The following is an 18,036-nucleotide window of genomic DNA, read 5'->3' as shown; positions in this document are numbered from 1 at the left end:
TTTTTTTTTTTTTGTCTGAGAGTCTAGCCCTGTCGCTCAGGCTGGAGTACAATGGCTTGATCTCGGCTCACTGTAATCTCTATCTCCTAAGTTCAAGCGATTCTCCTGCCTCAGCCTCCCAAGTAGCTGGGATTACAGGCGCCTGCCACTACACCCAGCTAATTTTTGTAATTTTAGTACAGACGGGGTTTCACCATGTTGGCCAGACTAGTCTCGAACTCCTTACCTCAGGTGATCTTCCTGCCTCGGCCTCCCAAAGTGCTGGGATTACAGGTATGAGCCACCACACCCAGCCTCTACCAGAAGTTTTGATCATTAACCAATGCAATTTAAAGAATTTCATTTTAAAAATTCTATGAAGAACTCTCAATCAGCAGACTTTACAGAATTACCAGTCCTTCACAAACTGCCTATCCTTCCTATCATCCTCTAACAATGTTCCTTTTATATACAAAGGTTCTGACATGGTTCAGCTGTGTCCCTACCCAAATCTCAACTTGAATTTTATTTCCCAGAATTCCCATGTCTTGCAGGAGGGGCCCAGGGGGAGGTAACTGAGTCATGGTGGCTGGTCTTTCCCTTGCTATTCTTGTGATAGTTAATAAGTCTCATGAGATCTGATGGGTTTATCAGGGGTTTCCTTTTGCTTCTTCCTCATCTTCTCTTGACATCACCATGTAAAAAGTGGCTTTCGCCTCCTGCCATGACTCTGAGGCCTCCTCAGCCATGTGGAACTGTAAGTCCAATTAAACCTTTTTTCTTCCCAGTATGGGGTATGTCTTTATCAACAGCATGAAAATGGACTAATAAATTGGTACCAGAAGTCAGATGCTGCTGAAAAGATACCTGAAAATGTAGAATTGACTTTTGAACTAGGTAACAGGCAGAATTTGGAACAGTTTGGAGGGCTCAGAAAGACAGCAAAATGTGAGAAAGTGTGGAAATTCCTAGAGACTTGCTGGGTGGCTTTGCCCAAAATGCTGATAGTGATATGGACAATAAGGTCCATGCTGAGGTGGTTTCAGATGGAGATAAGGAATTTGTTGGAAACTGGATAAAGGCAACTCTTCTTATGTTTTAGCCAAGAGACTGGTGGCATTTTAGCCCTGCCCTAGAGATCTGTGGAAATTTCAACTTGAGAAAGATGATTTAGGGTATCTGGCAGAAGACATTTCTAAGCAGCAAAGCATTTGTTAGGGGACTTGGGTTCTGTTAAAGGCATTCAGTTTTATAAGGGAAGCAGAGCATACAAGTTTGGAAAATTTGTAGCCTGACTATGCAATAGAAAAAAGAAACCCATTTTCTGGGGAGAAAATCAAACTGCCTGGAGAAATCTGTATAAGTAGCAAGGAGCTCATGTTAATCCCCAAGACCATGAGGAAAATGTCTCCAGGTGATATCAGAGACCTTTGTGGCAGCCCCCTCCTATCACAGGCCTGGAGGCCCAGGAGGGAAAAACGGTTTTGTGGGCTGGGCCCAGGGTCCCTGTGCTGTGTGCAGGCTAGGGACTTGGTGCCCTGTATCCCAGCCACTCCAGCCATGGCTGAAAGGGGCCAACATACAGCTCGGGGTGTGGCTTCAGAGGGTGGAAGCCCTAAACCTTGGCAGCTTCCATGTGGTGTTGAGCCTGTGGTGAACAGAAGTCAAGAATTGAGATTCAGGAACCTCCACCTAGATTTCAGAGGATGTATGGAAACCCCTGGATGCCTAGGCAAAAGTTGCTGCAGGGGTGGGGCCCTCATGGAGAACCTCTGCTAGGGCAGTGCAGAGGGAAATATGGGGTTGGAGCCCCCACACAGAGTCCCTACTGGGGTACTGCCTAGGAGATCTGTGAGGAGAGGACCACTGTCCTCCAGACCCCAGAATGATAGATCCACTGACAGCTTGTACTGTGCACCTAGAAAAGCCACCAACACTCAACACCAGCCCATGAAAGCAGCTGGAAGGGAGGCTGTACCCGGCAAAGCCACTGAGGCAGAGCTGCCCAAGACCCTGGGAACCCACCTCTTCCATCAGCATGACCTGGATGTGAGACCTGGAGTCAAAGGAGATAATTTTGGAGCTTTAAAATTTGACTGTCCCACTGGATTTCGGAACTGCATGGGCCCTGCAAACCCTTTATTTTGGCCAATTTCTCCCATTTGGTACAGCTATATTTACCCAGTACCTGTACTCCCATTGTATCTAGGAAGTAACCAGCTTGCTTTGATTTTTTTTTTTTTTTTTTTTTAGACAAAATCTCACTCTGTCGCCAGGCTAGAGTGCAGTGGCATGATCTGCAAATGCCTGAACCTGGGAGGTAGAAGAGACTCACTGCAACTTCCACCTCTCAGGTTCAGGTAATTCTCCTGCCTCAGACTCCTGAGTAGCCGGGATTACAGGCATGTACCACCACGCCCAGCTAATTTTTGTATTTTTAGTAGAGACGGGGTTTCACCATGTTGGACAAGCTGGTCTTGAACTCCTGACCTCGTGATCTGCCTGTCTTGGCCTCCCAAAGTGTTGGGATTACAGGCGTGAGCTACCGTGTCTGGCCAGCCTGCTTTTGATTTTACAGGTTCATAGGCAGAAGGAGCCTGCCTTGTCTCAGATGAGGCTTTGGACTGTGGACTTTGTGTTAATGCTGAAATGAATTAAGACTTTGGGGAACTGTTGGGAAGGCATGATTAGGTTTGAAATGTGAGGACATAGTATTTGGAGGGGCCAGGGGTAGAGTGATGTGGTTTGGCTGTGTCCCCACCCAAATCTCAACTTGAATTATATCTCCTAGAATTCCCATGTGTTCTGGGAGGGACCCGGGGGGAGGTAACTGAACCGTGGGGGCTGGCCTTTTCCATGTTATTCCTGTGATAGTTAATAAGTCTCATGAGATCTGATGGGTTTATCAGGGGTTTCTGCTTTTGCTTCCTCTTCATTTTCTCTTGCCGCCACTGCTGCCATGTAAGAGGTGACTTTTGCCTCCTACCATGATTCTGAGGCCTCCCTAGCCATGTGAATGGTAAGTTTAAGTAAACCTTTTTTGTTTCCCTTTGTCAGGTATGTCTTTTTGAGCAGCATGAAAACAGACTAATACAGGTTCCCACTGAGAAAGTGTCAACAAGGCAGAATAACAGAGCCAGAAAGATATCCCATGGCCCACATATGTGTACATGGGATATGCTTTCTGAAGATCCTGACACTTGTAGAGAAGTGGTATGGCTTTTCAACTCAATATTCTATACACTGCCTAGTCAAGGATCTTGTGTTTCCCTAACTGAAGTGATAGAAAACAATGCCAAATTCCATCAAGCACAACGCAAAGGAGTAAGAACTAAGTAGAGGAAAGAAGAGAGGTACTTTATGGCTAGGATTGTGATATGATGACATGCAAATTGTCTAATACAATTCCTGCCACACGGTAGAAACTTAAAAATGATAACATATTTTCATTTTTTAAAAGCTGTCTCCTACAGGAAGGTGTAACATATTTTCTTCACCTCATTTTTTTTTGTACAGTTTATTGTTATGGATGGTTTAGAAATTTCTATGATTTTAATTCAGGTGATTAAGAGATATGAAGTGAATTAAAACATAACTCTTGCTTGATTATAGGACATTAATTTAGATATCCAGTGCCTTCTCCTATAGCATAAATAGCACTCAATGAAATTTTGTAGAAAATACTTGTTACATACTTGAGATTTACTAAGTGACATGGCATAGAATTCAAAGCACTATATAGTAAAGCTCTTCCAAAAGAAAAGTTTATTAAATGGATCACTTCACATTAAGTTATGAACTTAAAAACCTACAGTGGTCCAACAAGTGGAACTATTTAACCAAGATTTCAACTATATGTGCTTTAGGACTGTTTTTATAGCAGTTTTTAACACGTATTATCTACACATGTTAAAAACAGTTTCGTAAACCGCTATTATCTATACATGTTAAAAACTGCTATGAAGTATTAATGTACTGTTACTTCTAGAAAGAGTACTAATATATAATTACTAAAAGCAAAATATCAGTATTATGAAACACTGCAAAAAAGAATTATTAACACATTAAGATTCTCTGACTGTAAAACCTATAGTTTAATATAGTTTAATTCATTGTTTAACTCAAGAATTTGAATTAAAAATTTTAAAGAAACTCGAAACAGTCCACTTAGCAAAATATATTTTGAAATAAACTAATAAACACAATGTCACATTCCCAAATGAAGCCAATCAAATTGAGTCTAGCAGAGAAGAAGAAAATAACTTGATTTCTTAAAATGAAGACTAACGTTTACTGCTTACTTCCATGAAAGACTATTTTAAATAAATTAGGTAAATTTAAGGATTAAAACTATAAACACAAAGATTTAAAATATTTGGTTATACAGCATGCAAATTATGTCTCAATAAAGCTATTATTAAAAAAAAACAAAACCCAAACCTGAATATATCTTTTCAAATGCCCCAAATTCTGATATAACTCATTTAGTTCTCCTAAATAATACCTACATTTTAATTCTGTACAACCTATACTATAAGATTACTCAAAAAACAAAGAATATTTTCATGATTTGTACTTATTTTTTAATCAACTCCTTATTTTGCCAAAAAGTGTCATCAATTCATTTGGATAACTTTTATGTTTTAGGAACATGGCCTCTCTTTTAACTATTAAGAACTTATAAAATGGTTCAAAAAGGTTATATTTCTAAAGCTTTTATTCATTGATATAGTGAACATCTAAGCCTTAACTATCTTTCCACTGGGACAAAAACAGAATTCTTAAAAATGAGGAGGAGGGCCCAGCGTGGTGGCTCACACCTGTAACTCCAGTGCTTTGGGAGGCCCAAGGTGGAACTGCTTGAGGCCAGGGGTTCGAGACCAGCCTGGGCAACACAGCAAGACATCTCTACAAAAAATTAAAAAACAATCCAGGGCCAAGCATAGTGGTTCACACCTGTAATACCAGCACTTTGGGAGGCCAAGGAAGGAGGATGACTTTAGCCCAGGAGTCTGTTTGAGACCAGCCTAGACAAGCAACATAGTGAGACCCTAACTCTACAAAAAACACAAAAATTAGCCAAGTTCATCACCTGAGGTTAGGAGTTTGAGATCAGCCTGGCCAACATGGTGAAACCCTGTCCCTACTAAAAACACAAAAATTTGCTGGGTGTGGTGGCGTGCACCTATAATGTCAGGGGCTGTGGCAGGAGAATCGCTTGAACCTGGGGGGTGGAGGTTGCAGTGAACTGAGATCACACCACTGTACTCCAGACTGGGCAACAGAGTGAGACTGTCTCAAAAAATAAAATAAAACAAACCAGGTCCATGTGGTGGTATATGCCTGTGATCCCAGCTCCTCAGGAGACTGAGGTGGGAGGGTCACTTGAGCCCAGGGGGTTAAGGCTACAGCCAGTCAAGGTCACAGCACTGTATCTAGCCTGGGTAATAGACCCTGTCTCTAAAAAAATTAGCCAAGTGTGGTGGTGTATACTTATTTCCCAGCTGAGGCAGGAGGATACTTGAGCCCGGTAATTGAAGGCTGCAGTGAACTATGACTGCACCTTGCACTCTAGCATGAGCAACAGAGCTAGAACATACCTCTTAAAAAAAATGGGAAGGACAACAAATCTCAGATTGGTGACTCTGAACTACACCTCCCAGATTCTGACACTTGGCCCCATGAAGTGGGGAGAAACTGTGTCTAAATAAGTCCCTTTCCCCCACACCTTGACCCTGGGATTAGAGGATAAAAATATATTATTGATGGGAGCGCGTAAAAGTGTGAAGAGTGTAGAAGCAGATAAAGGTTTGAAAGACACTCTTTTACCCAATATTCTGGATTGTGGATTAGCAGCATCAGGTTTACTTATTCCCTCAGTAACATGAAGAGGAAAAAAATCTAGATTGGTGAATCTGAGAAACACATTTTAAATAATTCAACAACAAAAAATGTCCACGAATACTCATATGCCCAGTCTTTAAATTTCAAAATTTAAATTAATTTAAAACTTGTCAAACACAAACCTTTATGGCAGAACTAGAAGTCTGTTCCCACCAGGCCCTCATACCTGAGAGCAGCCAATCCGGCTCCTTCAAAACTCTGAAGAATTAACTATATCAAGAGTCAACGTTCTTACACATTTCATATTTTTTTCATTTCTTTTTTTTTTTGAAATGAACTTTTTTGCCCTTGTTGCCCAGGCTGGAGTGCAATGTTGCTATCTTGGCTCACTGCAGCCTCCACCTCCCAGGTTCAGGCAATTCTCCTGCCTCAGCCTCTGGAGTAGCTGGGATTACAGGCACCTGCCACCACATCTGGCAAATTTTTTCTATTTTTATTAGAGATGAGGTTTTGCCATGTTGGTCAGGCTGGTCTCAAACTCCTGACCCCAAGTGATCTGCCCACCTGACCTCCCAAAGTGCTGGGATTACAGGCGTGAGCCACCGTACTCAACCCATATTCTTTCAAAAATGCTAAAGATTTTTTTTTTTTTAAAACCATACAAGTCTAAATTAATGTGCCTTTCCCTAGACATCTACTAGCCTTTTGACTAGGAAAACATTGAGTAACTTGGTAATATTTTCCAAATATATCTCTTTGACAGTTTTATCACCAATAATATTAATATGTCAAATAAAAATATAATTCTAATGATATATACCGATTCCCTACAATAATTATTCTATGATTTAAACTCTCTTATCTATAATAAAGTATAAAGTACTCTTTCTAAGATGTTAGAATCCTAGAATAATCTAAGTTGGTTGCTAAATTTTTTTTAAAAGATTATAGATGACTTAATGATCACAGACACTTCGTGTGTGACTATAACAAAACTATAATTCTTATTCTTTTTCTATATTCTTATTCTTTCTGTGATCTTTATAAGGTCAATAATTTCAAGATAATTAAGAATGTATGACTTCAAAATATTTCCTTTGATTAAGTTTCTTATTTTCATGATTTTTCCATTCAAAGTTTTTAATGTAATTTATCTTGAGAGATTTTCTCAAACATACTGGGGTGGGGGAAGGTTAATGTTTCATTAGTGACCCAAATTCAATAACTACATATATATATATGAATTTCTAAAATTGAATTTGGTATTATTTAAAAGGAAGAATTTTTTTTCTAAACCTAACATTTTTTCAGCTTTTAAAAGGAACTGGATCTACTGTCAACAGATGTTAAAAAGCGCAGAAGGAACAGACTTTTAGTTCTATATAGGTTCAACATATCTTTAAAAAACAATCTCAAAAGATACAAAAGAAATCAATTAGTCAATTTCTACTTGTGGATTTAAGGTGAAGTCTCTCATAAAAATATTTTATCTTTGTCATATTTTATTATCGAATACAATTTTAAAAGCAGATTTAAAACTTAAAATTCCAGAAAAAATCATCATAGCCATTTTAGAACCCAGTGGATATAAAGCAAATTAGGTCATCTTACCAATTTGATTACTATAAAGTTCACTAATTCACAATTAAATCCACAGAAACTGTTAGAAAACGTCTGGCAACACATGAACAGTGAGTAGGGCTGATCAGTTTCTTTGCCATATTTAAAGTTTTCCTGCCTTCAACCAGGAAGGCTTCAATAATGCACTATATATACAGCTTGAGAAAGACTGGTACACAAGATTAATGGTACATAGGTTAATGCATATGAGAAATATATCTGAAGTTATACTATAGTACCAATATCCTCATTTAAACCACCTTACATCTCGCTGTTCTCATTTTGAAACTACTTTACTAAAAACCATGCTCTGATAAACTTTAAATACCATTTTAAAAGATGAGAGGTGTCATATTAGGCAAGAAACTTCTAATTAGGACAGATAAAACTTTATATCATATAGATATAGATATATGTCTATATCTATATCCACATATATATATTTCCTTTTTTTAAAGCAAACATACTTAGCAGTCTATAAGCCCAATATTAGTTGGGCAAACTAATATTACAGAAAGCACTGATACTAATTTGTCACTGATAAGACTTTTTTCTGTTAGTCTGTCAATCTTTTATTCTTATGTAAAATAAAAATTTGAGTCAACTGTATCATTATTAAGTGTATGATTTGAGAGCTGAGTAAAAATAAGGCTAATAAATTTCTAATATTACTTTCTATACTTTTTCATCAACATAAGAAATGTCTTTATATAAATATTATATAGAAGTACTCCTTACTTTCAATAAATATGAAGCCACATATATTTTTAAATATAAAAAAAGGTTTCAGTAACACGCTATGAATATAAAAGACACTTAAGTGCTTCAGTCATTTTTCAGATCATATACGATATTTTCCCTTGGAGCAAGTCTTTAAAATTAATTATTAAATATGAACTCAAATATAATTTTCTATTCACAGCTTGCTATTTAACCTTTTTAAAGTGCAGTCAACATAACAACTTTAAGCTGGTTCCCATATTTAAAAACAAGGTCCATTTCAGAAAATGGCACTTACAGATGTGACAACGTAAAATTTTTAAAAATAAGAATTACATCAAGAAAATCATATTGAAAAAGTTTAACGTTAAAAGTACGTATTTTAATGCCTCTTTTTAAAACCCTCAAATCACACTTTTTAATATGAATTTTGCCAGTACTGTTCATGTTGGCCAGATTTCATGTTGTCCCTAGTTTTCTTTAGTAAAATAAAATGAAATGCATACCAGCAGCAACAACAGCTGGAGGAGGCGAGCCTGCCTCACCACCGCTTGTCTGACTCATTGATGCTACAGATGTTTCTCTAGATGGAGGTAATTGTAACTCCTTTGGGAGAAGATCATAGACAGATTCTGTAGGGGGATGGGAATGAGAAGAGAAAACAATTTTTAAGACAGATTCAGTCAATAATGTACTATAGGCACAAAATGAGTATATCTTTTCTCTCATGAGGAGAACTGTATTTTTCACAAACAATCCCACATAACTAATGTGAAGAGTTATTAGCAGCTGGGCACAGTGGCTCACACTTGTAATCACCACTTTGGGAAGCTAAGGTGAGAGGATTGCTTGAGGCCAGGAATTCAAGACCAGTCTGGGCAACATAGTGACACCATCTCTACAAAATTTTTTTCAAAAAATTAGCCAGGCATGATGGTATACAACTGTAGCCCCAACTATTTAGGAGGCTCAGGTGGGAAAATTGCTTGAGGTCAAGGCTACAGTGAGCCATGACTCTAGTCTGGGTGACAAAGTAAGACCCTGTTTCAAAAAAAAAAAAAGTGATATATTTTTTCTTTTATTATATAATCTTATTGAACTGAAGGATGAATTTCCCATTAGTTCTGTCCCTGTTTTCTTCTTGGCTTTATTCCTTATGTTCAAGATAGTCTCTAGAAAAAGTTATTGCAATTGAAAATTGGATAAAAGTAGACAGAATGGGAGAAATGCTAAATAACCCAAGATGGTCCAATATCTTCCTCTGTAGTAGCACAACTAAAATTTATCATGCTTTATATATGAGATAGCATATACTACTGTGTATCAGCTTTAAATTGGCTTCTCCAGTCAATTAGTATAGTCCTGTTCTTTCACCCAACACCCTTGAGCAAATATTTTAATTCAACACTATCATAATTCATTTTTCCCAATTATTAAAATAAAACAATCTAATCAAAGAAAAACACTGTGGATTGAAGCTTAAAAAATAAAAAAAGGGCCTGGTGGTGGTTCACGCCTGTAATCCCAGCACTTTGGGAGGCTGAGGCAGGCAGATCAAGAGGTCAAGAGATCAAGACCATCCTGGCCAATATGGTGAAACCCCATCTCTACTAAAAATACAAAAATTAGCTGGGCATGGTGGCACGTGCCTATAGTCCCAGCTACTCAGGAGACTGAGGCAGAAGAATCACTAGAACCCAGGAGGTGGAGGTTGCAGTGAGCCGAATTCACACCACTGCACTCCAGCCTGGCGACAGAGCAAGACTTTGTCTATTAAAAAAAAAAAAAAAGAAAAAAAAAAAGGAATGTTATGGCTCATGCAAATACTTCTTACTCTCTGAGGCATCTCCAACCCTGGAAAGGCAAAGGTAAAGGAAACTCTTAAATCAAACTGCATAATGTAACAATATCTATATTAGGTTACAATTACTTTTGTATTCCAGATTAAAGAATCCTGTATCTTTCAGAAGTATTTTATAATACTTCAATTGCACATAAAATTATCTCTATTACTTAAAAAAAAAAATCCCTTATTGTGGCCAGGCATGGTGGCTCACACCTGTAATCCCAGCACTCTGGAAGGTGAGATAGGTGGATCACGAAGAGACCAAGACCATGCTGGCCAACATGGTGAAATCCCGTCTCTACTAAAAATACAAAAATTAGCTGGGCATAGTGGCACATGCCTGTATTCCCAGCTACTCAGGAGACTGAGGCAGGAGAATCGCTTGAACCTGGAAGGTGAAGGTTGCAGTGAGCTGAGATTGTGCCACTGCACTCCAGCTTGGCAACAGAGCAAGACTCTGTCACAAAAAAAAAAAAAAAAAAAAAAAAGAAAATCCCTTATTGTATAGTTTTTTAACATAAATAATTCCCAAAACATCCTCTAAAGGTAGCAGAATCAATGTTAGAAGGAACTTCAAAAGACCAATTAGAGGCATATACTTATTTTCAAAAGAACTGAGACACTGAGTTTTAAGGGACTTGCCTAATATTCCAAGAAACACAACATTCCAAAATTTGAGATTATTAATTATCTGCATGAGTACTTTAAAATACAAAGGTAGCACCATAAGACATTTTATCTACGGTAAGAGACAATACTTCTAGTTAACTGCTTACTGGATTCATAAATACTTTTATCCTCCTAGTTAATCACTAAAGAGTATATCCTAACTTTAATGTGACTAGAGATAAGAAAGATGATCATGAAAGAAAGCTAAAATTAGAAGTTGTACTCTTAAATGATCTTCATTCACAGTAAAGAATAAACTTAAAAGTTTCTTGAAAAATGCTGTTACCTGGACCAGGTGAGGTGGTTCATGCCCATAATCCCAGCACTTTGGGAGGCCGAGGCGGGTGGATCACTTGAGGTCAGGAGTTCGAGACCAGCCTGGCCAACACGGAGAGAAACCCCGTCTCTACTAAAAATATAAAAAGTGAGCCAGGCATGGTGGTGGGCACCTGTAATCCCAGCTACTCGGGAGGCTGGGGCAGGAGAATCACTTGAACCTAGGAGGCGGAGGTTGCAGTGAGCTGAGATTGTGCCACTGCACTCCAGCCTGGGTGACAAAAAGAAAGTCCCCAAAAAAAAAAAAAAAAAAAAAAAAGAAAGAAATTATTGATACTGTCATTCAGTCCTAAATTCAATCTAAATTAAATGCTTTTACAGTCTCCACTAGCCAATGAAAGCAATCCTGAATAAGAGCATATGTACTTTGAGTTAGGATCTCACTCTATTATCCAAGTTGGAGTACTGAGGCACAATCAAAGCTCACTGCAGCTTCCAACTCCTGAGCTCAAGAGATCCTCCCGCCTCAGCCTCCTGAGAGGCTGGGACCACAAACGTACACCACTACACCTGGCATTTATTTATGTATTTATTTACTTTTTGTAGAGACAGAGTCTCTTTTGTTGCCCAAGCTGCTCTGAAACTCCTGGACTCAAGCAATCCTCCTGTCTCAGCCTCCCAAAGGGCCTAGATTACGGATGTGAGCTACTGTACCTGGCCCATATGTACTTTAAATCTATGAAAATGACAGTACTAATTAAGTGACAGCTACTTCATATTATGCCCCAGTATCTACTTTTCTTTTCTTTTTTTTTTTTTTCACTCATGTTACCCAGGCTGGAGTACAATGGTGCGATCTCAGCTCACCGCAACCTCCGCCTCCTGGGTTCAGGCAATTCTCCTGCCTCAGCCTCCTGAGTAGCTGGGATTACAGGCACGCACCACATGCCCAGCTAATTTTTTGTATTTTTAGTAGAGACAGGGTTTCACCATGTTGACCAGGATGGTCTCGATCTCTTGACCTCATGATCCACCAGCCTCGGCCTCCCAAAGTGCTGGGATTACAGGCTTGAGCCACCGCGCCCGGCCAAATTTTCTTATCTTTTTTTTTTTCATATATATAAGGGAAGAATGAAATTCCAGGCTTATAAACACGAGATATAAGGAAACAGAATGGGAAATCCCTAAAGAAATGGAAGCTTCTGAGGAAAGACTTCCTTAGAAAACAAAAGCAAAATCACTTTTAGATGAAACAGAAAGAGAGAGAGAAAGTGAGAGAATATATGGGTATAAGATCAAGTTTCTTTTGGAGTGATAAAAATGGCAATGGTTACACAACTGTATATATATTAATAACCACTGAACTGTACCCTCTAAATGGGTAACCTTTATAGTATGTAAATTATGTATCAATAAAGCTGATTTTTTCTAAAAAGGAAGACAGTAATAAAAGAAGCACACGAATTACACAAGAGTACCAGGGTATTTCACAATGCTCTGATAAATTTCATGGACAAAAACATATCTTTACATAGCTTCTGTATATGAAGAAGGCCAAGCTGCAAACTAATTTGTCTTTTAACGCTCTTCTACTAGAGGATCAGAAAGATAGTTATCCTAAAAAAAAAATAGTTGCAGGCACAGTTATCCTAAATTCAGTAAAATATGTGATAAAAATCTTTATAAGTTATTGTAAACAAGATGAAGAAATATAAACTAAATAAAATAGATGACTTCTAAACAACAGCACCCAAAAAATGTATAGATTCAACCTGGAGGAAAGTGGTTATTATATCAACAACTTGAACAAATATATTGAATTTTCAAATGACAAAGTAAGCTTAAAAGGGATCAAATCTTATGTCATAATTCATCACAGATCATGAAAGACTGAAATGTGTGCCCAAAGGAATAAGGTGAAACTTAACAAGGATCAATGTAACAGCTGGTAAAATCTGCTCTTGTGCAACAAACTTGTATGTACTCTCTCTATTTCTCTCTCTCTCTCTTTTTTAATCTAGAAGTGATTTTACTTTTTCGATCTAAGAACTCTTTCTTCAGTCTGCCAAGACTAGGTCATTATTTTCTTTTTATTTACTTATTTTTTCAGATGGGGTCACACTCTTGTCACCTAGGCTAGAATGCAGTGGTGTGAACATGGCTCACTGCAGCCTTGACCTCCTTGCTCAGGCGATCATCCCACCTCTGCCTCCTGAGTAGCTGGGATTACAGGTGCATACCACCACGCCCAGCTACCTTTTTAATTTTTTTGTAGAGATGGGGTCTTGCTATGTTGGCCAGGCTGGTCCTGAACTCCTGGGCTCAAGCAATCTTCCTGTCTTGACCTTCCAAAGTGCTAGAATTACAGGAGTGAGCCACCGTGCCTGACCTGATTAGTTTCTTATATATTTTTTCTATTAATGCTGCTAATAATTTGTGCAATAATGTGTAATCAACTCACCTAATAGTTCATTATAAATTTTAGTTGACCAAAATGCCAAGATAAGTGCGCTGCTTAGGTGTCCATGTAGTAGAATTGGGGCAAGTGCAATACAATAACTCCATTAACATAAATTATTAATATGTATGTAAGAGAAATGGCTAAGCAAAAAGGGAAGCAAGTTCAGAAAATTAAGAATCTGTCTTATGTTGGTGCATTAGCATAGAGCCCAGGGCAACTGGAAAAATGAAACAGAGAAATGAAATCAACATTTTCAGATATTGAAAATAAATTAATGCTTCGCAATGTTGGGTGGAAAGGCAAACAATGTGAAAATACACTGACTGGTTGGCTTGTTTGATCATTCTGTACATTCTAATAGATCCATTTATGTCACTGATTATTTCTGGGTTAATTAAATCTTTTATGATTCAACACTGTCTATAACAGGGTGGATGAATTTCACTACAGTGTGTCAAATTTAAAGTAGATAGAAATCCTATCATGAAGCACAGGACAGTGAAAGAGAAGAAAAAAACTGGTAATTTAATCAGGCAATTTAACTTTTTTGTTGGTTTGTTTCTTCTCAGTTGGGCACTCTATGTCCAAACGGCTGATTACCCAAATCTCCTTCTCTACTGCTTTACTGTTACTGGTCATTCCAGGAAAAGATGTTTGGAAAAAGACCTTAAAAGAGTACCGGGAGATAAACCACAGGAAACAGCTGGGAAAAGACATGTTTTTCATGCTGTTCTCACACAGCAAAATAACAACAATAATAACACTATTACAACTACTATTTATTGAGCACTCTGTAGGGGCCAGGCTCAGTATATCAATTTTCTTATTTAACCTGAAAACAATCCTATAAGGTAGCTTTTATCAGTAAAGAATGTGATATCTGTATGACAGCAAAAAAAGAAAAACACATGATAAAAGAAAGAAATGATAAAATTTAGGACAGTGGCTTCCTTTGATGGGAGACAAGGAAAAACAGAAATAAGCAGAGCTGCACAGTGGGTTCACAGGTGTTCTTTTTACTAAAATATGTAACCAAATCAAGTACAATAAAATTAGGGCTATACATGGATAGTGCACAGCCTCACAGAGATGCTACAAGGCTTAAGTAAGATGATCTCTTAAAAAGGATTCTAAGTTCTTATTCTTTCTTAGAATTTTCATCTCTACCTCACCCTTGTTGACCTAAGAGCTGGCATTTGGTATTTGGGGTCAGGGAGCAAAAAATCAAAATTGTCAGAAAGTCTATCTACTTTATGACTTTTCTCAAGACTGTCTTATTTACTTTTGAGCAGTAAAATAAAGTTGTACAAATAATACTATTGACTTCCACATACACAGAGATGAATAGTAAAAAGGGGAAAAAAGCTCTGTAAATAAGATGTTCAGTTGTCAAGTAAGCAGCTAAAGAGAAATATCTGTGGAAAAAAGAATGCTCCTTTGTGTTGGGTATGCTTTAAAAATTTACCAAGAAGTAAACTATTGCTCAGAACAGATATTATTTACTCAAACAATGAATACTCTCTGATATAATTAGTAACATTATAATCCTGAAAAATCCATTTTAAAACATTTTAATCTTGTTTTAAATATTAGATTTTACTTTTAAAAAACTCTTAAATGTGAAGCTGCTCTAGGAATCTAAGTTTAAAAAAAAAAAAAAAAACCTTCAAAAAATGGTTTGGGAATGAATTGCCTTACTCTTCCATTCTCCATTAACTATCTCAATCAGCTGGTAAATCCCAAGGCTATAATTTCACATTAGACACTATAAAACAAAATGCCTGGCATCTCCAATGTGCCAACATAGTTCTGCCTTGAGGAGAGACAGCATTCATTTTGTTAAAAACACTTCAAGCTTGACAGTCATCATACTTGGCGTCTCTACTGGAAAAAATGTACTGGCTGCAGGTCCATTAGATATTTAGTTTCTAAAAGAGTATGCAGTCCAAGAAAAACTGGTAGGTGATGCTCTGTTTTAACAAATTTTTCTTTTTCTAAGTTTAAGCCAATTTATCAGTCTGCTGCCATGTATTTTAGTCATATCACTTCCTCCAGATTATATTTCATTATTGTTTTCCTAAAACAATCTAGTATTTTAAAGTCATTTTAAATAATATACAGCAGTATAAATTACATCAATTTGGGGATTAAGAAAACTAGCTTGAGTTCCACAGACAATATAGCATACCCATATATTTTTTTCCACTAGGTATTATTTTTCACTTAAAAACTTTAAAATTATATTCGGCCAGGCACAGTGGCTCATGCCTATAATCCAGGCACTTTGGGAGGCCAAAGTATGAGGATCACTTGAGTCCAGGAGTTTGAGACCAGCCTAGGCACACAGCAAGACTTCGTCTTTACAAAAAATACAAAAATTAGCCAGGCGAGGTGGTACAAGCCTGTAGTTCCAGCTACTCGGGAAGCTAAGGTGGGAGGACTGCTTGAGCCCAGGAGGTCAAGGCTGCAGTAAGCCATGACTGTGCCACTGTACTCCAGCCTGGGTGAAAGAGCAAGACCCAATCTCAAAAAAATAAATTGTTTTCTAAATAACCTCTTAGCATGAAAGACAGAATGGAATTTACCAGTCACCTAACTATTCTGATTATCTACATTTTAAATTTCTTTTTTGTTTTCTGAAGAAATTACTTGAGTCTATCCTGGAAGGAACAAAACTCTCAGGTCATCAAGGATTCACACACCACTGAGTAAACCATTTATGATTTATTTATAATGTTTCAATACCTTACAAAGCATGTGAGGCCTTGGAGCCTGAGCAGAATAGGGAAGGCATCTGTATGAATTGCCTTACTCTTCCATTCTCCATTAACTACCTCAATCAGCTGGTAAATCCCAAGGCTATAATTTCACATTAGACACTCTAAAACAAAATGCCTGGCATCTCCAATGTGCCAACATAGTTCTGCATTGAAGAGAGACAACATTCATTTTGTTAAAGGCATCTACTTTCCTAAGGTAGGAAAGTAGAAGACTGACTAGAGTAAAAAGGGCATTTCCATACATGGGCAGCCCAGCATGGGGTGTTGGAGTTCAAATGGGGTAGGGAAGACATCTATAGGGGTTGAGGGAGCAGGAGCAAATGGCAGTTTTAGGCAGGGTATCAAAATTCTAGCAGGATGAGCAAAATAGGAGGCTATGTACCTAGTAGGGCTGTCTAAAGTAGGAAGTAAGAAATCAAGTAGAGTCAGGAAGGTGTTCACAGGTGAGCAGGAGGACAGCCCTGGGTATCAAGAGCATCCATGTAGGAGGCAAGCTATGAGAGGCCATAATTAAGGTAATTAGGGTATTTACGTGTCAGAAAGTGGGAGGCAGTGGCAATGGGAGATTGGTTACAAGATGAGATTGATCAAATAAACAAATATAATAAGACGAAAGGAAATCAAGTTTCTCAATGTCAAAGAGTGAGTTACAAACATAGAGAAAAGAAGGAGGAACCCTATGGTATTGCATTGCAACTGGAGGTATTAATGTGAACTCATCAGTCAATATGTATAGACAGAAAAATATTGACATAAATATATGTGTATATGTGTGTGAATATATATATATATGTGTGTGTGTCTACATGTATATAAATATACATATATTCCCTAGGTTCTGTCCTCTGAAAGGTCCTAGGAGGAGTGGTACCCCAAAAGTAACAGGACTTTTCAGAGAAATAGGTAGTATCAGGGCTGGGACAGGCAAAACACAAGATGATCCTGGAATGTCTTGTTTTGTTAAAGGTAAGAAAGTACTCAAAGAATTATGGGGGTATATCAAAAGGACACAAAAGACAGCATGGGTCAGGCACGGTGGCTCATGCTTGTAATCCAGCATTTTGGGTGGCCAAGGCAGGTGGATCACCTGAGGTCAGGAGTTCAAAAGCAGCCTGGCCAACCACGCACCTGTAATCCCAGCTACTTGGGAGCCTGAGGCAGGAGAATCGCTTGAACCCAGGAGGAGGAGGAGGTTGCAGTCAGCCAAGATCACATCACTGCACTTCAGCCTAGGTGACAGAGCGAGACTCCTTCTCAAAAAAAAAAAAAAACTTAGCTGAGCATGGTGGGGTATGACTGTAGTCCCAGCTACTTGGGAGGCTGAGGCATGAGAATTGCTTGAAACCGGGAGGAGGAGCCTGCAGTGTGCTGAGATTGCACCACTGCACTCCAGCCTGGCTGACAGAGGGAGACTATGTCTCCAAAAAAAAAAAAACCGCAAAAGTCCAGGAAACAACAAAGAATGATTTTGGATTGAGGGAAACTAAAGAGGTATAACATATAATTCTAAACTGGATCCTTTTGCTATGTAGGAAATTATCAAGACAATTCGCAAAACCTGAATAGGATCTGAGGACTAGGTGAAAAAACGTGTATTGATGTTAATTTTTATTTTGGTAGCTATATTGTGATTATGTAAGGGAATAATTCTTATTTGTTGGAATAAGGTGCTGGGAGGCAGCAAGGCACCATGTCAGCAACTTATTCTCAAATGATTCATAAAACAAATTAATTGCACTATATTCACAACTCTTTTTTTTTTTTTTTTTTTTTTTAGGCGGAGTTTCACTCTTCTTACCCAGGCTGGAGTGCAATGGCGCGATCTCGGCTCACCGCAACCT

The 18,036-nt window shown here is 38.1% G+C and overlaps 1 protein-coding gene across 10 annotated transcripts in view; it reads right to left on the bottom strand.

Annotated features, from left to right (window-relative positions):
* The window catches only part of NFAT5 (nuclear factor of activated T cells 5), a 128,455-nt gene that overhangs the window by 60,744 nt on the left and 49,675 nt on the right, over positions 1-18,036 (bottom strand). For 4 of the 10 annotated variants that reach the window (XM_032284319.1, XM_032284321.1, XM_032284315.1 and 1 more), the window contains exon 2: positions 8,670-8,795. Coding sequence is in view for 5 of the 10 variants with exons in the window: in XM_032284315.1 (XP_032140206.1) it covers positions 8,670-8,795 (126 nt within the window). In the remaining 5 variants the exon portion in view is untranslated. Of the gene's footprint in view, positions 1-8,669; positions 9,004-17,323; positions 17,346-18,036 lie in introns of those variants that run through there. The other 6 variants (XM_032284320.1, XM_032284322.1, XM_032284318.1 and 3 more) reach the window with 5 other exon arrangements.

Source organism: Sapajus apella, unplaced genomic scaffold, assembly GCF_009761245.1.
Source record: "Sapajus apella isolate SASKATOON/1434 unplaced genomic scaffold, GSC_monkey_1.0 scaffold15, whole genome shotgun sequence".
NCBI classification, from domain to species: domain Eukaryota; kingdom Metazoa; phylum Chordata; class Mammalia; order Primates; family Cebidae; genus Sapajus; species Sapajus apella.
The sequence above is the reverse complement of the archived record's forward strand: the minus strand, read 5'-3'. Positions and strand labels throughout refer to the sequence as shown.